The 21,598-nt window shown below is 46.4% G+C and overlaps 1 protein-coding gene across 2 annotated transcripts in view; it reads left to right on the top strand.

Annotated features, from left to right (window-relative positions):
• Positions 1 to 21,598, top strand: part of LOC119979396 — a 340,254-nt gene that overhangs the window by 41,330 nt on the left and 277,326 nt on the right. For both annotated transcript variants that reach the window (XM_038821550.1, XM_038821551.1), the window contains exons 5-7: positions 1,931 to 1,981; positions 17,954 to 18,088; positions 19,801 to 19,958. In XM_038821550.1, coding sequence (XP_038677478.1) covers positions 1,931 to 1,981; positions 17,954 to 18,088; positions 19,801 to 19,958 — 344 coding nt within the window. The remainder of the gene's footprint in view (positions 1 to 1,930; positions 1,982 to 17,953; positions 18,089 to 19,800; positions 19,959 to 21,598) is intronic.

Raw genomic sequence — 21,598 nt, 5'->3', positions numbered from 1 at the left:
TTTTGAATGGAGTGGCAGGGGCAACATTTAAGCAAAGTGCTCTATAGGGATAATGTACACAGTCTCTATTTTCCTCGCCATGCTTGATATGGCTGTTTAAGTTCAGCTTCTGGTCGATGGAAATCCTCAGGATATTGTTGATGGGAAATTATTAGTGGTCATACTGTTGAAGATCAAGGGTAGATGGCTGGACTTTCTCTTGTTTGTGGTGGCCATTAGCTGGCAATTGTGTGGTGAATGCTATCATTTATTTTTCAACCTAATGTTATCACCCATTATCCAGTTGCTGCAGGAGGCTGCAAAGAGCTGCTTCATTATCAAAGGATATCGGGATGGAGTTAACACCGTGCAACCGGCAGTAAACAGGTCCACTCCTGATCCTATGGTGGAGATTAGGTTATTGATGAAAGAGCTAAATTGGTTTGGCGAAGGAATATGAGAATCCTAAAATTTAAAAGGGGACCATTTGGCCATCTTGTCTGGCTGGCCCTTTTTCCCACTCCTTGACTCTTTCCCGCTAAACTTGAAGTTTTTTTCACCTTCAAGTATTTACCCAATGCCTTTTGAAAGTTACTATTGAATTTGCTTGCAGCATCTTTACAAGCAATGTATTCCTGATCATAACAATTGGCTGCAGAAAAAGTTTCCCTCACCCCTCTGGCACTTTTGCCAATGAGCTTAAATCAGTAACCCTTGGTTACAGGCCAAAATTGAAAAAGAAGTAAATAAAGAGAAACTATCTGAACCGCACGTAACTTTGAACACCTCTATGAAATCTCCCCTTAACCTTCTCTTCTCCAAGGAGAATTATTCCAGCTTTTCTAGTCTCACCACTTAGCGTTAGTAACTCTTTCCCAATACCACTCTGGTCATTCTTGTCTGCATCCTTTCAAGGTCTTGGGATTCTTTCTCAATGTCATGACGAGACTGGGACAGAACACTCCAGCTGAGGCATAATTAGTGATTGATAAAGAATTACCCTAACTTCTTTGCTTTGTATTCTCTGCCTCTATTTATAGAAGCAAGCATCCAGTATGCCTCTCTAACAGTTCATCAACTTGCCTTGCCATCTTCAAAAATATATATACATAAACCTCCAAGGGCAGGATTCTCCAGCCACGTTAGCCAGGCAACTCTTTCTCTGATGGTTGTAACGGTCTTAAATAATTTAGTATACACCATCTTAATATAGTTCCAATAGTTAAGCACCCATTGCACAAAAGTGTCTTAAGAAGGGTACTCATTTTTGCTACATTGACAATCTGATTTGATTGTGCTTCATTGACAATCAAACACACAGGATAGGTGTCTGTGAAATGGAAATGTCACATACAGTGCGGAATATGGCTAAAAGAATTGCTCAGCAGAGAGCAGTCTACCCAACCTTTTTTCCTTCATGTGTCTTGGATGTGCTGACAGTGGATACAAGTAGTCGAAAGTGTCTGTTTTTCCTCCAGTGTCCTTGAAGATCAAATAATTCAGTCAACCTAAACAGAAACTTGAGCTTTTCACTGCTAAAATGTTCAATTGCCATTAAATGTCCTGTTATCAGATGTTCTAATGTAATGATTTGGATTGCTAATGTAAATATTTTGAGCAAACTTCTATTTAAACTAATACTATTGATCTATTAATATTATATCTCAATACAATTAATACCTTTCAAACTAGATACATTTTTTTGACTTGGCTTTTGAAATCCATGTATATTAATATCCAATGGTTATTACTCATGGAAAAAATAATTAGTAGCAATTACACACTTTAGCAGAGAGGCTCAGGAATTGTATTATATAATTCGTCACATTCTACACATTTCAAGAATTAAATTGGAAGTGTACATACTGAAACTTTAAATGAGTTGATGATAAAATCATTTATTAAAGTTAATGCAAATCTTAATGCAAAATAATTTCTTTATTATTTGCAGAAATGAAGAGGCAGAGGCTGTCTGCACTAAATTGAATGATTTAAGAGAGACGTAAGTGTACATTTCTGTACTTAACTGTTCAATCACCTAAACTTGCCTGTGAACAAAAGCTTGACAGGGAAGCTGACTTTTATTTTCAAAGGATACTTCATTTTGTGAGCATAGTGCTTGACAGGCAAGACAAGTCGTGATCAAAGTATTGCTTTACTGTTAAAAGATCCATTGTTGTCGTCTCTTAAGGTGCCATTTTGGACGTTTTTTTTTACCTTGCAAGCTGCTTTCCACAATGTAAAATGTAGCCTCATTCAGCTAGTAGAGTGGACCATTTTGACTGTAATCTTACACAAGTCCTCAAATTCAAGGTATAGCATTTGATCTGAGCCGTTATGGGATAATAATAAATGCTCAAAGTCATCTGAGTTGAGATTATTTTGCGTTACTGTCCTTTTGAAGAAAAATAGTACAATACGGAAATGTGACTGTAATTGAATTGTTTAAATGACTGTATTTCAGTTATTTTAAATATTTAGTTACTTGATAGTTTATTGGGAGTGGGTTGGAGTGGGGGTTGTGGGCAGGAGGGGTGCGGTGGTGGAAAGTCAGCACCTTGCAATCTGGTGGTAGATATGTGTCCAGTGGAGCGGTAAGAGTACAATAGTGAACACTTCTCTATTTAATCTGATCAGCCATGATCTTATTGAATGGCGGAGCAGGCTAGAAGGGCCAAGTGGCCCAATCCTGCTCATAATTCATTTGTTCGTATGCTGGTAACCTTCTTTCTCTGATATTTTGTCAAAACATTTACAGGGCGCCATCGACTGTGGCGGGTGGGCAGGAATGCAAAATTTGGCATGAGGCCAAAAGCCGGATATCCACCAATGGGAAAATAAGTGGGAATTTTCCCCTTAGGACTTTCCTGCCAGCTTGAAGACCTGTTGACTTTCCCATTGATTCATGTTGGGAACCCCACCTGCATGCATTAACATGGCATGAATACTCATTAAACACATTGGAATCCCTCCTAATTAAGTGCCATGTCTGTGGGTAATTACAGATTTATGCACAGATATAAGTGGCTCACCTTCACTTGGCTCACAACATTGAGGTGGATTAACCCAGAGTGTGCCTACCTTTCACTGTTCTCCTGCCATATCTTGCTGCTGTGCCACATCCAGATTCTGGCAAAGCTGCTACTTAGGCGAGACCACGGTGGGTGAGAAGGCAAGGCTGCACTGCACCCAAAGAGCTTATTGTAGGGCACAGGCAGGGCTTCACTGTACCCTGAGAGACTGTTGTGGGACAGGGCTGCACTGTAAAGAGCCTCTTGTGGGGCACAGGCAGGGCTGCACTGTACCCTGAGAGAATGTGGGAGACAAGCTGGGCTGCAATGTACCCGGAGAGGCTGTTGTGGGGCACAGGCAGGGCTGCAATGTACCCGGAGAGGCTGTTGTGGGGCACAGGCAGGGCTGCAATGTACCCGGAGAGTCTGTTGTGGGGCACAGGCAGGGCTGCAATGTACCCGGAGAGACTGTTGTGGGGCACAGGCAGGGCTGCAATGTACCCGGAGAGACTGTTGTGGGGCACAGGCAGGGCTGCAATGTACCCGGAGAGACTGTTGTGGGGCACAGGCAGGGCTGCAGTGTACCCGGAGAGACTGTTGTGGGGCACAGGCAGGGCTGCAATGTACCCGGAGAGACTGTTGTGGGGCACAGGCAGGGCTGCAATGTACCCGGAGAGAATGTTGTGGGGCACAGGCAGGGCTGCAATGTACCCGGAGAGACTGTTGTGGGGCACAGGCAGGGCTGCAATGTACCCGGAGAGACTGTTGTGGGGCACAGGCAGGGCTGCAATGTACCCGGAGAGACTGTTGTGGGGCACAGGCAGGGCTGCAATGTACCCGGAGAGAATGTTGTGGGGCACAGGCAGGGCTGCAATGTACCCGGAGAGACTGTTGAGGGGCACAGGCAGGGCTGCAATGTACCCAGACAGACTGTTGTGGGGCACAGGCAGGGCTGCAATGTACCCGGAGAGAATGTTGTGGGGCACAGGCAGGGCTGCAATGTACCCGGAGAGACTGTTGTGGGGCACAGGCAGGGCTGCAGTGTACCCGGAGAGACTGTTGTGGGGCACAGGCAGGGCTGCAATGTACCCGGAGAGAATGTTGAGGGGCACAGGCAGGGCTGCAGTGTACCCGGAGAGACTGTTGAGTGGCACAGGCAGGGCTGCAATGTACCCAGACAGACTGTTGAGTGGCACAGGCAGGGCTGCACGGTACCCAGGCAGACTGTTGTGGGGCACAGGTACTGCTGCACTGTACCCAGACAGACTGTTGAGTGGCACAGGCAGGGCTGCACTGTACCCAGACAGACTGTTGTGGGGCAGATGGCAGGGCTGCACGGTACCCAGACAGACTGTTGTGTGGTGGAGGCAGGGCAGCAATGTACCGGGGGAGACTGTTGTGGGGCACATAGAAACATACATAGCAAATAGAAGCAGGAGAAGGCCGTTTGGCCCTTCAAACCTGCACGCCTTTCATTCTGGTTATGGTTGATAAACAAGTTCAGTACCCTGATCCCGCCTTCCCTTCCATATCCCTTGTTCCCTTTAGCCCAAAGAGTTCTATCTAATTCCTTCTTGAAATTACACAATGTTTTCGCTTCAACTACTTTTTGTGGTCGCGAATTGCACAGATTCACTACTCTCTGGGTGAAGAAATGTCTCCTTGCTCCAGTCCTAAAAGGTTTACCCCTTTCCTCAAACTATGACCTGTAAGTTCTGGACTTGCCCACCATTGGGGACATTGTTTCTAAATCTACCCATGTCTAATCCTGTTCGAATTTTATAAGTTGCTATGAGATCCCCTCTCACTCTTCTAAACTCCAATGGATATTATCCTAAATGACTTAGTCTCTCCTCATATGACAGTCCCGCCATCCCTGGGATCAGCCTGGTAAACCTTCTCTGCACTCACGCCAAAGCAAGAACATTCTTCCTCAGAAAAGGACATCAAAACTGCACGTAATACTCCAACTGTGGCCTCACCACTGCCCCATATAATTGTAGTAAAACATCCCTATTCCTATACTCAAATCCTCGCGCCGTGGAGGCCAACATACCATTTAAATTCTTAACTGCCTGCTGTACCTGCCCACTCACTTTCAGCGACTGATGCATGAGGACATGAAGGTCTCGTGGTTCAAGAAGCCAGCTCAACACCACCTTCTCAATGGCAATTTGGAATGGGCAATGAATATAAAGATCAGTGCCGAGCCAGCGAAGCCCACATCTCTTGACTTAATAAAATAAATTATGCATTGTTGCTCTGTGTGCTGTGCCCTCGCCAGTAAGTGCAGTAGTCTCTCCTCACGGGAGACTGCTGAGTAAAATAAGGGCCCATGGTATTCGAGGCAAGGTACTAACATGGATTGACGATTGGCTGTCAGACAGAAGGCAGAGAGTTGGGATAAAAGGTTCTTTTTCGGAATGGCAACCGGTGACAAGTGGTGTCCCACAGGGTTCAGTGTTGGGGCCACAGCTGTTCTCTTTATATATTAACGATCTAGATGACGGGACTGGGGGCATTCTGGCCAAGTTTGCCGATGATACAAAGATAGGTGGAGGGGCAGGTAGTATTGAGGAGGTGGGGAGGCTGCAGAAAGATTTAGACAGTTTAGGAGAATGGTCCAAGAAGTGGCTGATGAAATTCAACGTGGGCAAGTGCGAGGTCTTGCACTTTGGAAAAAAGAATAGAGGCATGGACTATTTTCTAAACGGTGACGAAATTCATAATGCTAAAGTGCAAAGGGACTTGGGAGTCCTAGTCCAGGATTCTCTAAAGGTAAACTTACAGGTTGAGTCCGTAATTAAGAAAGCAAATGTAATGTTGTCATTTATCTCAAGAGGCTTGGAATATAAAAGCAGGGATGTACTTCTGAGGCTTTATAAAGCACTAGTTAGGCCCCATTTAGAATACTGTGAGCAATTTTGGGCCCCACACCTCAGGAAGGACATACTGGCACTGGAGCGGGTCCAGCGGAGATTCACACGGATGATCCCAGGAATGGTAGGCCTAACATACGATGAACGTCTGAGGATCGTGGGATTATATTCATTGGAGTTTAGGAGGTTGAGGGGAGATCTAATAGAAACATACAAGATAATGAATGGCTTGGATAGGACGGACGTAGGGAAGTTGTTTCCATTAGCAGGGGAGACTAGGACGCGGGGGCACAGCCTTAGAATAAAAGGGAGTCACTTTAGAACAGAGATGAGGAGAAATTTCTTCAGCCAGAGAGTGGTAGGTCTGTGGAATTCATTGCCACAGAGGGCGGTGGAGGCCGGGACATTGAGTGTCTTTAAGACAGAAATTGATAAATTCTTGATTTCTCGAGGAATTAAGGGCTATGGGGAGAGAGCGGGTAAATGGAGTTGAAATCAACCATGATTGAATGGTGGAGTGGACTCGATGGGCCGAATGGCCTTACTTCCGCTCCTATGTCTTATGGTCTTATGGTAATAAGCAAGGTGATAGACATGGTGAAGATCTTAAAGTTTATGTGGCTGACTTACCGTGGTGGAGCGGATGAGATCACACACCATTTTCCTGCACTGCAGCGTATTTCGTGTCTAAGCGCAATGGGCATTGACCACACTGGCGGCTCCTCCCAGGTCAGAAAAGTCAGGCTGGTCATCCCCTCGAGAAAAGAACATCTCGCTGTTCCTGGACAGCCTGGTGAAGGGTTACTGGGAAGTCCTGTCTGAATCGAGGTGCAAATTGATGGAACCATGAATTCAGCGAACACGTGTAGTTGGATCTGAACAGAGGCTTTAATACACTTACAATAGAGCCAGCCTATTCGTCGTTGAGCTTCAGGTGAACTGGCAGGCTGGCTCGAAGGCACTGATCTTTATACATCGGTCCCAGGAGGAGGAGTCCTGGGCGGAGCCAAGGGAGGAGCCCAGTACTAACTCTCGCATACTCCCAGAACGACTCCCCCTGTTGGTCGGATAGTGCAACTGCACTTACAATGGGTAGATAACAAACATATATACATGGAGTGATATTGGCAACTTTCTATAGTGTGAATCACATTCACCACATTCACCCCCTGTTAAAAATCAAGTCTGGCGGGGGTGATGGCTCAAAGAGTCAGTCTGTCCGGTGGACGAATTATCCGTTTTGATCTGCGGAGCACCGGGGTTGCAGCCTCTTGCGGTGGCTGGGCGGGCGTTGAGGTCTGAGGTACGGTTGCCGGCTCCGGAGCCTCATACACCTCCTGGTCGAATGGAGACTGGGGGGGGCGGGCAGGTGCTGGCGCTCGGGACTGGTGGGGTGAGCTCGCAGAATCGGGGGCGCAAGGGGGCGGCCGCATAGGGAACGGGGAAAGGAGTTCCTCAGTGGGGGTAGATGGGGGGCTGGATCCAGCGGGTGCCAGGTCCCGGAGGGATACTGTGTCCTGGCGACCGTCCGGGAACTCAACAAATGCGTACTGTGGGTTGGAATGAAGCAGGCGCACCTTTTCAACAATGGGGTCGGTCTTGTGCGCCCTGACGTGCTTCCTTAGGAGATCCGGGCCTGGCGTCCTCAGCCACGCCGGAAGTGAGACCCCTGTGGTAGTGCCCCTGGAAAAAATGAAGAGCCGCTCGTGGGGGGTTTGGTTGGTAGCTGTACACAGGAGGGATCTAATTGCATGGAGCGCGTCAGGGAGGACTTCCTGCCATTGGGAAACTTGGAGCTTCCTGGACCTGAGGATCAGTAGGACGGTCTTCCAGACTGTTGCGTTCTCCCTCTCCACCTGTCCGTTCCCCCTGGGGTTGTAACTGGTAGTCCTGCTCGAGGCGATGCCCTTGTCGAGCAGGTACTGACGCAGCTCGTCACTCATAAAGGACGCATCCCGGTCGCTGTGCACGTAGCTGGGGAAACCGAACAGGGTGAAGACACTATGCAGGGCCCTAATGACTGTGTGGGAGGTCATGTCGGGGCATGGAATGGCAAAAGGGAATCGGGAGAACTCATCAATAATGTTAAGGAAGTAAATGTTTTTGTTAGTGGAGGGGAGTGGCCCTTTGAAATCGATCGCAAGGCGTTCAAAGCGCCTAGAAGCCTTGACCAGGTGGGCCCTGTCTGGTCTATAGAAGTGCGGTTTGCACTCTGCACAGATCGGGCAGTCCCTGGTGACCGCTTTTACCTCCTCGTTGGAGAAAGGCAGGTTTCGGGCTCTGATGTAGTGGGCGAGCCGGGTGACCCCTGGGTGGCAGAGGTCATCGTGGATGGCTTTTAGGCGGCTGATTGCGCGCTGGCGCATGTCCCGTGGGATAGGGCATCTGAGGGCTCGTTGAGTTTCCCCGGTCGATATTTGATATCGTAATTGTAGGTGGAGAGTTCAATCCTCCACCGAAGAATTTTGTCATTTCTAATTTTGCCCCTTTGCGAGTTGTCGAACATGAAGGCGACCGACCGTTGGTCGGTAATGAGGGTGAACCTCCTACCTGCGAGGTAGTGCCTCCAGTGTCAGACAGCCTCCACGATGGCTTGTGCTTCCTTCTCGACTGAGGAGTGTCGGAGTTCTGAAGCGGATAGGGTACGGGAGAAAAATGCAACGGCCGCCCTGCTTGGTTTAAAGTGGCTGCTAGCGCTACCTCTGAGGCGTCGCTCTCAACCTGAAAGGGAGTGGATTCATCCACCGCCCGCATGGCTGCTTTGGCGATGTCGTCCCTGATGCAGCTGAAGGCTTGGCGCGCCACAGCAGACAGGGGAAATAGTGTGGCCTTGAAGAGTGGGCGGGCTTTGTCCGCATATTGGGGGACCCACTGGGCGTAGTACGAAAAGAGCCCCAAGCACTGTTTGAGGGCCTTGGGGCCATGGGGGAGGGGAAGTTCTAAGAGGGGGCGCATGCGGTCCGGGTCTGGGCCCAGGACTCCGTTTTCCATGACGTGCCCACACAAATTGCTTTCTTCTCTTGGAGGACATGTTGTACAGCCGCACCACATAGCTGGCCTGCAGAGAGTGAACGTATGTTTGCTGCTGTTTAAATATAGTGCCACGAACTTTGACCCCATGAGGTAACGGTGGACGATGAATCAGTATCTGCACCGCCATATGATTCGGCGAGCCACTTTCAAGTGGAAGATCAGGTGTGAGAGCCCACCTCATTAATTAGTGGGAAACTCACTAGTTACCCTGCCCACCACTATACTTAGTCTGCAAAATGTAAAGTTCCGGTCACTGTTAGTAGAAGTTGAAAATTGTTACATGGTTAGTTTCTTTATGACTCTATACATTTTTTTTTTTTATAAATGTTTTTATTCAGTTTTCATATTTTATATTGAACAAATTACAAATTGTTAGGAGAGAAAAAGAACAAAAAAAAACAACAAACAAACACGCAAAAATTTACATACATATTTACAGGTAAGCATCTTCGTAGTAGTAACTGCGCCCGCCCCCCCCCCCCCCCCCCCCTCAACATGTTTATTTAGTTTGGTTTTGGGCCTTAGCTAGCCATCGAACCCCCGTACCGAACCTGTAGCCCCCCCCCCCCTCCCGCTACCTTCCCCCGACTATTCTTCCTCTTGTACATTGGCCACAAATAGGTCCCGGAACAGTTGCATGAATGGCTCCCACGTTCTGTGGAAGCCGTCGTCCGACCCTCGGATGGCAAATTTGATTTTCTCCATTTGGAGAGATTCCGAGAGGTCGGACAGCCAGTCCGCAGCTCTGGGCGGTGCTGCTGACCGCCAGCCAAACAGGATTCTACGGCGGGCGATCAGGGAGGCAAAGGCAAGGGCGTCCGCCCTCCTCCCCAGGAATAGATCTGGCTGTTCTGAAACCCCGAAGACCGCCACTATCGGGCATGGCTCCACCCTCACTCCCACCACTTTGGACATAACCTCGAAGAAGGCTGTCCAGTACTCCACGAGTCTGGGGCAAGACCAGAACATGTGGGCGTGGTTGGCCGGGCCTCTTTGGCACCGTTCACATCTGTCTTCCACCTCCGGGAAGAACCTACTCATACGGGTTCTTGTTAAGTGGGCTCTATGTACCACTTTTAGTTGCGTCAGGCTGAGCCTTGCGCACGTGGAGGTGGAGTTGACCCTATGCAGTGCTTCGCTCCAGAGTCCCCACCCTATCTCCATCCCCAGGTCGTCCTCCCATTTCCTTCTTGTTGCGTCCAGTACGGTGTCGTCCCTATCTACCAGTCGGTTATGACTCTATACATAGCAATCTTTTAGAGCTATTGTCCTAGTCAGCTGGCTAACCTATCAGCTACAACAAACGTTAGTTTCTTCTTTGACATACTACCAAATATATTCATATTTTGGTCATTATACCACATATTATCAAAACCTGAAAATGTTTTCAAATGGAAGTCTTGGAGCTTTGTAAACATTTGAGTTATTAATTTGTGATGAATCCACCTTAATAATAATCACATTTCCCAATTCCCAGTATTATGATGTCAGGGTGATTAACTTAATTGTACACACATTTCTCAGATGTTTTCATTACATAATGAAGTATTTCCCCATAACATTAACATTTTTCAGAATATGATGAATATGTCTCATTATGTAAACTGAGTTTAATACATGTGCCTGCAAATTAAATGTTTAAAATTCCATAGTTACATAATTGTTGCCCTCTTCCCTTTATAACAAGTTAAAACTGTTCCAAACCATTATCGTGTGTGTCTTTGATTTTAAGTTAAAAAAAATTAGTCCAGAAATGAGTACAGAGAACTTTGGTGGAGATAACATGAGAAAGAAATAGATACAGAGTTATAATAAAGTAGCTGTGCACAATGTTTTTATGTCAAAGGGAAATTGTACCATTTCTCCACGAAAATGCCATATGGATTTGGAAAAAATTGCTTCAAAAGAGGTACCAATACAAAAAAAATCTAAGTCATAAAATGCACTTGTAGAACACCAACTGTGAAAATGAGTTTATTGGCTTTTTGTTCATCCATTAAGAGCAAATGAGCAGTCAGAGTAAATTATTGTCAGACGAAAGGGACGATCCTTTAAAACAGAGATGAGGAGGAATTTCTTCAGCCAGAGGATGGTGAATCTCTGGAACTCTTTGCCGCACAGCTGTGGAGGCCAAATCACTGAGTGTCTTTAAGACAGAGATGGATAGGTGCTTGATTAATAAGGGGCTCAGGGGTTATGGGGAGAAAGCAGGAGAATGTGGTTGAGAAAAATATCAGCCATGATTGAATGGTGGAGCAGACTCGATGGGCTGAGTGGCCTAATTCTGCTCCTATCAAATGGTCTTAATTGCAGTACTTTCCATGTGTAGCAAAACTGTTGAATGGCAGCCACTCCTGCTGCAGTCAGTTATCTTGCCTACCTTTCCTTTGTCTGGGTCAATGTGCACCTGAAATATCATTACCATGTAAATAATGATCATGGGTGCGATACAACGGCCACTTCACACTTAACAAGACTGTTAAATCTCGTGAAAGATTTGTGATGTCCGGAACGCCTAGCAAGATTGAATGGAATCTTGCAAAAAACCGCGATCTCGCCCTTGCTGGGCAAGATACTCATTTAAATATATCTGTATATCTGCGCTGAATTGTTCCAGTGCCCGGGAGCTAACGCCCGCGCCTGGGATACCTCGCCACGGTGAAGTTTAACACTGGTGCACACAAACGTGGACCAGGCAGAACAGCACTTTAGGTGGGGGTTCCTAGGCCATTGGAGATCCCTGGGTGGTTAGGGACAGAAGAAGGTGGCTTCCTGGCTTTCCCTCTGGCACCTGGGCACCTAGGTACTGCCAGGTTGGCACCTTGGCACTGCCCAGGTGCCCATGTAGCACTGTCAGGCTGGCACTGCCATGATGCTTGGGTGGCATTACCAGGGTGGAATTGTCATGGTGCCGGGGTGGCACTGTCAGGCTGGTAGGGGCATTTCCAGGATGCCACCGCCAAGAAGCCAAGGTGCCAGAGTAGCGCGCTGAGGGCCAGGGCCTGAGGGGGGCCATGCCCATGAAAGGGGGGATGAGGGGGGTATGATGGGTGAAGGGTGATGGGCGGGTATGAAAGGGCCTCTTAAGGGTTGGGGGGGGGGGTGGTCCCGATAGGGGGTGCCCGAAAGAGGGGGTGGGGAGGTCTGAAAAGGGGAGGACCCTCAGTGACCCCATGGTGGAGTGTCCTCACTTGAAGGGGTGTGGGGTAATGGGCGTGTGCGGTTCGTGACATTGCCCGTGGGTGGGGGGGGGGTGTGGGGGGACCCTCAAGCACACGTAGAGATCGGGCTACTCTTTCAAAATGGTGGCCCGATTTTTGACGACCCAGTCTCGCCAGTGTGTTCAGTTCCCCACTGCTGAAAACATTTTTAACTGTGGGCTAGACTGGGGAGAAACATCCTAAGGCCCCAAAAAATTACCAAGTTTGGGTAAATACTGGCGTCGATCACATGAAAAAAATGGCAAAAACACCCTGCCAAACTAGCCCAAATTGACACTTAGAAATGTTTCCGTTAAATCTCGTCCCATATTTACCAGAATGTTTCCAGAATTGGGGGTGGGATTCTCCGTATCTGAGACTAACTGTTGACGCCGATGCAGAATTGGTGGACTTTCACGACCGCAAAACTGGCGCCGAACCTTGGTCAATTCAGCAACTGTGGAGGGTATAGCACCGGCGCCATGTGGAATACAATCAATTCCAGTGAAAAACAGTGGGGATTCGCCGTGTCCGTGATTGACACTCAGGAGGGTGACAAGCTGCAGCCGCATTTACACATTGCAATCTCCACACACACTTACCCCGGCCAACAAGATGGCACTGGTTGTGCTGGAGCACGCCCGTACAGCTGATGCATCGGTTGGGGCCAGAGGACACCTGGGGGGGGGGGCATTATTCCTCATTTACTTTCAGGAATTGGATTACATCGAACATTACAGGTGGTGGGGGTGGGGGGGGGGGGGGGGGGGGGGGGGGACGTATACGGCCCGTATTCACAGTGGGCTGTTAGTGGCGGGCGCAGCTGCATGGCAGCCTTGCCGGCTGTGGCAATGGTGTTCCATGCCCATTTACCCAGACCCCACAGGCCACCTCCTGGCCACCCCCCACTAAATCCCCCCCCCCCCCCCGCCCCACGCAACGTTCACACATATCTTCTATCCCCTCAAAGAGCGGCTCATCCTCGCCCGTGTGAGGTATGCTCTATATACCACTTTCAGCTGTATCAGCCCCAACCTCGCGCAAAAGGTGGAGGTGTTCATCCACCGGAGCACCTCACACCAGAACCCCTCCTTCATTCCCTCGCCCAACTCTTCCTCCCTCTTTGCCTCGATCCCATCCAGCGGTGCGTTCTCCTCTTCCAACATAGCCCTGTGAACCATCAACGGTACCTCCTACCTCCAGGGGGCCTGGGAAGATCATGATCTAAAATCTCGCTGCTGCAAATCTCGTTCGTCTCTCTCTCGCGATTTAATGGCCATTATGGTGTTTGTGCCAATGGCCATCGGGCCTGCTAAACCGAGCCCTATGGGTGGGACTTTTCATGCCCATGCCGTGTGCTTCTTGGCGGCGGAGCTGGCCCGACATTGGCCAGCTGCTGTCAATGGGCTTTCGCCTTCTATGCACCCTCCAGCCACCGTGGAAGTTTGGCTGCGCCGATTCACCATTGGTGGGACTGGAAGATCCTGTTGGTGGAAATGGCAGGAGAATTCTGGCCTGTGCCTCCATAGACACCATGGTCAGGATTTTCCAGTCCTGCCCGCGGCGGGAATTTTTGCAGGCAGGACGGAAAATTTGACGGACTAGCCAGGCAGGAATTTGCAGTGCTGTAGAAAATCCAAGCCTGAGACTCTTAAGTGCTAATTAAACTTCATAAAGAGAATAAAATAAATTAGTCTTATTATTATTCAGCTTTTTGCTTTTAATTGTTGTCAGATTTTCAGGTCCAAAGTTTGGATCGAAGCACATAAAATCACCACTGTACCCTTGTCTGATTTTTCATTCGGTGTACATGAGTGCATGCATGACTGCCAGCAATTAAGAAGGCAATTTAAATGATTTAAATACCAATTAGCTTGGATTTGACATTGCCTGTTCGAATTCTAGGTCGGTGCATGGGCAATCCGTTTTTGCTGATTTCTTATCCAATGGTGGGATAAAAGCAGGCAGGAGCAAAGGCAGGCTGACTTGGTAGGAGTTATTGAGAATTTGATGTCGGCTCATCCGAGAGTTTTGTGAACATTTTCAATTATTTATTTTGAGGTTTGTGCATATAGTTTGGACTTTTCAGGACACTTCAGTCTTGTAATATGTCTCAGTGAGATTTCCAGCCATTTGCACCTACAGTACATGGGTCCCATTAGCATGTCAGCAGTTGGGTATCATGTCCTCAACAGGGAGCACCTCCTCCTCCGAGAAAGAGAGGGGCTAAAGAGAGAGGTGATCAGGAGGTTGCAGGCATCGCCTCCAGGAGAGACGCAGGTACCCGATGTTCGGGGACAGCAGGGAGCCTGAGTGATCTTCCCGTGTTGCCCGAAATGGCAGGAGTTACATAACGGCCACACAGGAGTCTCAAAAATATAAATGCTCACAAGTAGCTACATCTGGTGACCCAGACTCAACGCAGCCATTGAGAATGTGGTAGGACAGTGCCTGTCCTGCCAAGAGAATCAGAAGATCTTCCATTGTCCTCGCTGCACCCATGGGAATGGTCAGGGAGACCCTGGGTAAGTGTCACGCAGATGAAGCCAGACCATTCATGGGTCCTATGTTTCTAATCTTAATCAATGCCATTCCAAATGGATGGACGTATCTAATAATAATAATCGCTTATTGCCACAAGTAGGCTTCAATGAAGTTAATGGGAAAAGCCCCCAGTCACCACATTCCGATGCCTGTTCAGGGAGGCCAGTACGGGAAGTAAACCCGTGCTGCTGGCCTTGCCCTCCATTAGAAGCCAGCTGTTTAGCCCACTGTGCTAAACCAGCCCCATCGGATGGCCTCCACTACTTCCAGCACTATCGTAGAGAGACTCAGAGCTTTGACAAAGGGTCACCTGGACTCAAAACGTCAGCTCTTTTCTCTCCCTACAGATGCTGCTAGACATGCTGAGATTTTCCAGCATTTTCTCTTTGGTCTCAGAGTCATTTAGCAGCACGGAATACCGGAGGGCCTTGTGATGGACAATGGGACCCATTCACTGATGGAGAATTCCAGGCGTTTATAAAAACCAATGGAGTGAAGCACATCTGTATGTCACCATATCAGCCATCCTCAAAAGGCCTGGTTGAATGGGTGGTTCAAACATTCGAGGGCAGCATAAAAAAGCAAACTATAGGCTCACTCAAGACACAACTAGCACTATTCCTTTTTAATTATAGGAGCATGCCATGTACAGCAACAGGGAGTGGTGTCAGTGGAACTATTAATGGTTTGGCACCTCTGGGCCTACTCCGGTTAATGTTCCCCAACTTAGGCATGAAAGAAGAATCAAAGAAAGAGGCACAAAAGAAAAACAGCCAGACGCCAGATAGGGCCTTTATGGAGGGAGACACAGTGTAACTTTGGAGCCGGCTCCCCTTGGATCCCGTGGGTCGTGATAGAGAAAATGCGGCCAGTGTCATATAAGGTCAAAACCAGAAAGAAGACCTTAAGGAAGCATGTAGTCGAACTTCAGAATCAGGGTACCCTACAATGAGGGAACTACTCCTGGAGAAACAGTTCCCTCAATATCCGCCATTGCAGCCGACAGACAGGGGAGGCAAGCCACCCTGGACCCGAGAGTCAGAGAGCAAGATGACCAGGACTCGGGCTCCAAAATGGGAGTAGAGGTGATAGAACCCTGGCTGGAAGTTGTTGTCGAGGAAGAGCCCCTACCTAGCCAGTTGCCTTTCGACGCATTGTGGAAGAGACGATCCTCCACCCGCTATACACCACCCCCGACCCGGTCCCACTGCCGTTAGACACATGGCCACATGCGAAGAGGCAGAGAAAGCCCCATCGTCATGGGAGAGAGGGGGAACACACGGACCTGGAGTAACAGATCTCCTCATGGGGCTCAGGGAATACAAGTTTCTCTGGTAACGGGAGAGGCCCGCCCAGCTGGGACATGAATTCAGCCCTTTAAATGCCGACCGAATCTGGAGCAGGTAATCTGGTAACTCCGGGCTGGGGCTTGTTGTATGCCACGAGAGTGGCTTTACTTTTTGAGTTACAAAAAAACAAAATTAACCTTCAAAGTTATTTGTCCTGGACTATAACAACGGTCACTGATAACTACACATGATATTTAAAAAGAAAACAAAAGACATTGACCCTGATGACCTTGGCGATCAGCCTCTGCCTGAGAGGGTGTGCTCAGTGACGTGGCTGGGCACTCCTCAATTGTCGTGGACTTTGGAGGGAGTCCTTCCACACTTCTCCACTCTGCACCATGCTAACTCTACTCGCTCTTGTCGCGCACTGAAGATCATGGAACCTTTTATGGCACTGATCCATGAGCAGTGGACAAGTCGTGCCTACTGACCTCGGCTTCTACCTTGCCTGCCACCTTCTTGGTGCCATCCTGTGGCATTAGGATGTTCTGCCTCGCATTCACTGCCTTCACAACAGTGCAGAGACAGTCATCTGAGAAACCAGGCTCTTAATGCTCACCTGAGGTGCCCTCCCGACTGGAAAGTCGGCTGGGTGCTTCTGTTATGTTGCAGACCTCCCTCCGCCGCCTTTAGATGTCCCGCTGGTCCATTGGACCCGTCGCCCACCAAGCTCCTGCCCTCACGGGCCTCGCTGACCCTATCTGGATGTGTTTCACCCTGTTCGGCCCTTAATTGGCTAGTCAGAGTAATATTGTGGTCTTTCCCAGGATCTCCGGAACTGGAAAACATGGCCACTTCCAATCCCACCCACTATGCGTAGAGTTTTGCATTAATTTCTCACCAGTATTTCCTGTGCTTCAGTACATCCAGCAGGTACATCCAAGTGAGGGCTTGCTGGATCCAGAGGGGGTGAGTGCCTTTACACCCATCTCCTAGGTAGAGTGTGCCTGCCAGAAAACAGCACCTTCTGAAACAGCCTTCCCCAAAGGCCTCTGTTTCCCACACTCCCATCCCCTGCACATGTCCCTGAAACGAAGAATCCCCTCAGACCATTTTCTCCTGAAAGAACGTAGATTCATCAGGTTAAGGTTAGCAGTTGAGGAGTCTGCCTTGCAGTATGGAAGAACCAACAGAAGAGCTGTTGGGGTTTCAGTCTGTTAAAGTGAAAGAAGAAGTTTTAGATTTATGCATGTAAATAATTGCTCTATTGGGAACTGAAACTTGAGTCATGGAGCAAATTTCCAATAAGACCCCCTCCTTTGACCAGCAGCATTGTGCAGGAATTGTTGTTCACCTATTGCTTTAAGAGGGGGGGGGGGGGGGGGGGTGAACAGTGTTCTGGTAGCCAGGATGGGCAAGGTGCAAAGAAAGCCTACTGCATATAAATTGGCTTGCTCTCTGCAGTCCTAAGATGATTGCCAACTCCATCCAGTTGTTTCGAGTGATATTTCTAGTTGACTTGGCAGGCACATTCAAAGGCCCTGTGTCTCTTGTATTCAGATGTTTAGAACCTACATCAGGGCAGAGAGATGCACTTTGGTACAGTTCTGTGTTCTCCCTCTTGACACCATGCCCTGGTGCCTTATCTGGCTGCTGGGTATATGTGCTTATGCTGTATTATTTTGAAACTTCTAATAAAAATATATGAGTATATGTGAGTCAAGTGAATGTGCCAAGTACTGTTCCTTCCTGCAGTGAAACGTGCAGGCTGAACTACCTTTTTAAAGTTTATATTCCGGTTTCCTTGCAGTCCAGCTAAACATACCCATTGGGTATTGTCTCCATAAATCCAGAGGATGCATGCCAATGACTACTGCAATCGATAGGCAGATTATCCTATCCAGGAAATTCTCTTCAGGCAGCAGCAGGCACATTTAGAAAAAAAATGGTATCATAATGCCACAATTCGCCATGTGAAAATAGGTGATATGCATAAATAATACAACATATATTTTCAGTTTGTTGCAGAAGGAGAAAGACCAAATTCATTTACAATGTTCGGTGTTTGAACTGAAAGAAAACAATCAAATGCTCCAAGATCAGATTATTTTCCTTAATAAGAAGGTGTATGAGAAAACTGAGGAGTCTAAAAGGTAAATGCCGAGACGGATCTTCATATTGCAATGCATTATCCATTGTCCTGATTTAGACACATATCAGAGTTCATCTAATTGTGACCTGCTATTTTCTATTTGATTATTCAACTTTGATGTTTTCCTTTACATGGAAGAGGCAGAGACTAAATAGCTTTTCATATCTGGGAAACCGATTTCTGTTAGACTGAAAGAGTTTCTGATTTTATGATAATGATTGGTTTGTTGTTTGAATAATTTCAGAAATAGATGTATTTGCAAAGTATGAGTTTGAAATAATAAGCATGATAATTACATAAATTTAATTATCATTTCACTGTGGGTTAATTTATCGTAGTGCGATGAAAATAAATTAACAGTAATTCTTAAAAATGTGCCAGTTAATTTGACATTTGTAAATTTACAAAACCAAGTGAAAAATAGTGTCTTATGCCTTAGATTCTAGAAGCTCATATTTTTTGATATGCAGCTAAATGTATGTTTGTTAATGAATAGATTATCTGCCATGTGCATTTAACTGTTCAGTTAACTGTGATTATGTCAAAATATTTTGCATCTGAAATTAAAATGGTGGGATGGTACACTTAAAAAAAAAACCCTTTTGCAATCTAATTTATTCAGTGTATAGTCATAATTTGAAATCTTGTTAGTTATAATTCATTACTTCAGAATGAAACTATTTTTGTTTGATAAATGTTTATTTTTTTTTACAGACATTTTATTTATGCCTGAAGGGCTGGTTTAGCTCAATGGGCTATATCGCTGGCTTTGAAAGCAGACCAAGGCAGGCCAGTAGCACGGTTCAATTCCCGTACCAGCCTCCCCGAACAGGCGCCGGAATGTGGCGACTAGGGGCTTTTCACAGTAACTTCATTTGAAGCCTACCGTGACAATAAGCGATTTTCATTTTCATTTCATTTTCAAGAGTATTCCTTTCTTATTTTCAGTCGTTTAAAAAATATAATATCTAATTAATGCCACATTAGACTAGGGTGTGCAAAATAATGTACCCATTGGTCTATCTTGTTAACAGGTCACTACATACATGTTCATTTGAGTTCTATCTTACTTTGGTTAAAATTTCACATACAAATAATAAATTAAACATTACTTCAGTGGTTTTGCATAAGTGATACCAACAGTAAAATGGTAGATGTACACAGAACTGAGGGAGGACAATCCTCATTAATTAACCACATTATTTGCGGCATTCGAGTAAAATGGTTAAAATGTTGTTGCACATGTGAGAAAGGCAGATATTCTTGAGGAAGAGACCAGTGGCAATAAGAGGGCAAAGGGAATGTTACAGAGAAAGCGAACGAGAGAAATACAATAGAAAGAAAATGACAAAGGATTGGTTTGAATAGTGAGGGATAAAAAAAATTTGGGGAATGGGATTCGAGACCTATACTCATGTTTTCTGGGATGATTGCTGGTGCATGTGACTTGGTGGCATTTGGAGGAAGATCCTGTTGGGATCACAAGCAGTGAAATTTTATCGAGTGAAATAAACTTTTGGGATAGTACACCTAATTCTGATGTACTAAGAGCGGTATGTTGTAAGCGATGAACTTCGTTATTGCTGTCTAACTGTAACCATTTCTTTAAGAAGATAAAAAAATAGGTGCAAGAATGGGCCACTTGGACCTCTGAGCCTGTACTGTCACTCAATAACATCACGGCTGATCTTCTACCTCAACTGTATTTGTCAGGCTCCATCAGGACTATCAGGATCTGCAGGGGAAGGTTGCAAAACAAGCCAAATGCTATGATGTGATCATCACCGACCTAAGGGCAATGCTGCAGACTACAAAGGATCAAGTGGCCTCACTAAGCCAGTATAAGAAGGTCTACGAAGAACTTCAAGAGGGTGAGCCATACCTCCCGTTTTTCCCCTGTGAAAATAATTTTTATCAAAGGGAAAATCTTAACTATCCTTTTACCCAGAAAGGAGAAGTTTGAGGCAATAAATAAAACATAAATAAGGTGTTTGGCATAACAAAACAAAATCTATGAGCAGGGAAGAGTATAGGATTACTTTTTGCTGTGCTGGCATTGCTGGCTTCCAGGTGTTCACCTTTGATCTGGCTTCAGGCAGGAATTTCTGAAGAGGCTTTTAATGACTTTTGACATATCCTGTGGCAGATCTTCACCATTCGGAGACTCCAAAGTGTGGCTAAAAATGTCAATGTATATTTTACATACATAAGTGATTGATTTACTGGAAATGTGTAAATGGGAATATCTTTTATTCAGTGAACCTTTCAGGGCCGCACTAACATTTTGCAGCAGAAATCAAAACTCAAAGCACTCAAAACTACACATTCAACAATATCACTTAATAAAACATTTACCAGTTGAATAGCTATTTATTATGTAATGTTTATTGTGAATACCCCCTAAATGACTATTCAGTTTAAAGATAATTTCACCTGATATTTAAACTTCGATACTTTTCAGAACATTTAAATAGACACATGATGCAATGGAGATTTCCCCAGATATTTATAATTCACTAAATATTGTGACTTCATGTTTCTGTTATTGAAAACTGAGACAAATGCCTATTGCCCTCCACTGTTAATGAATTGTGAATGAAACAGCTTTGAAACATGCGATTTGTGAGAATATATGACAAAAAGTAGCAAACACATTGCAGTAGCGATCCCTTCACATTTCCGAAGCAACTGATTGAGCAAAACTGTCGACGTTTGTTAGTCAAGCTGTGGGATGGGCAGTATTTGATGCAAATATCTCAATGTCAGCTAATTTGGTGATGAATCCCTGCAAGTGTTGGGAACTTCGACAGAAGCAATGAAAGCCCCTTTCTGATGGACAGCCATGAAGGATCCAGTATGAGTCAAACAGAAAGTAACTTTATTTACAACAAGTGTACAAGTGTACAAATTACCAGCAGTTCACTACTGGTCCCTTCTCCAGCGGTACTTAAGGCTTCTTATCACCCTTATCATTCCACAACTTGCAAGCCACAGGCAGTTAGCAAAATGACCAACTGGCATTCGTTTTCGGTGATGTTATTTGCCCGAAAGTAGTAACGTATTCTTTGTGCCTACTGGTTCCAATCTCCAGCACAGCATCAAATATGGCCAAATGTCCGTAAAGAGGCATGCTGTAACAGAAAAAAAAAACTTCTAACCTGTATCCAACAAAAAGTCCAAGGAGGTGACTTCAGTAGCATAGACAGCTATCTAATTTTCACCCTCATTGCCAGTTTTGTGAGGGCCATGTAGAATCCAGCACGAGTTTACAGCAGGGTGTTTTCCCTTTTCTGGAGTTTATATTCTTCCATGTTTCCAGTTCTCCCCATCTGTAATCTCCGTAGGCGCTACAACCTCTAACACACCGTTTCCCTGAATGCAGCCTTATACATAGGCAGCATGGTAGCACAGTGATTAGCACAGCAATAGAAAAACACCCTGCTTCCACAATGACTTGACTCAAATGTATGGTATTGCTTCAAATGGAACAATCAACAGAGTGAGGGTCATG

The sequence above is a fragment of the Scyliorhinus canicula genome, chromosome 16 (assembly GCF_902713615.1).
Source record: "Scyliorhinus canicula chromosome 16, sScyCan1.1, whole genome shotgun sequence".
Lineage (NCBI taxonomy): Eukaryota > Metazoa > Chordata > Chondrichthyes > Carcharhiniformes > Scyliorhinidae > Scyliorhinus > Scyliorhinus canicula.
This window is presented reverse-complemented; position numbering and strand designations above follow the sequence as displayed.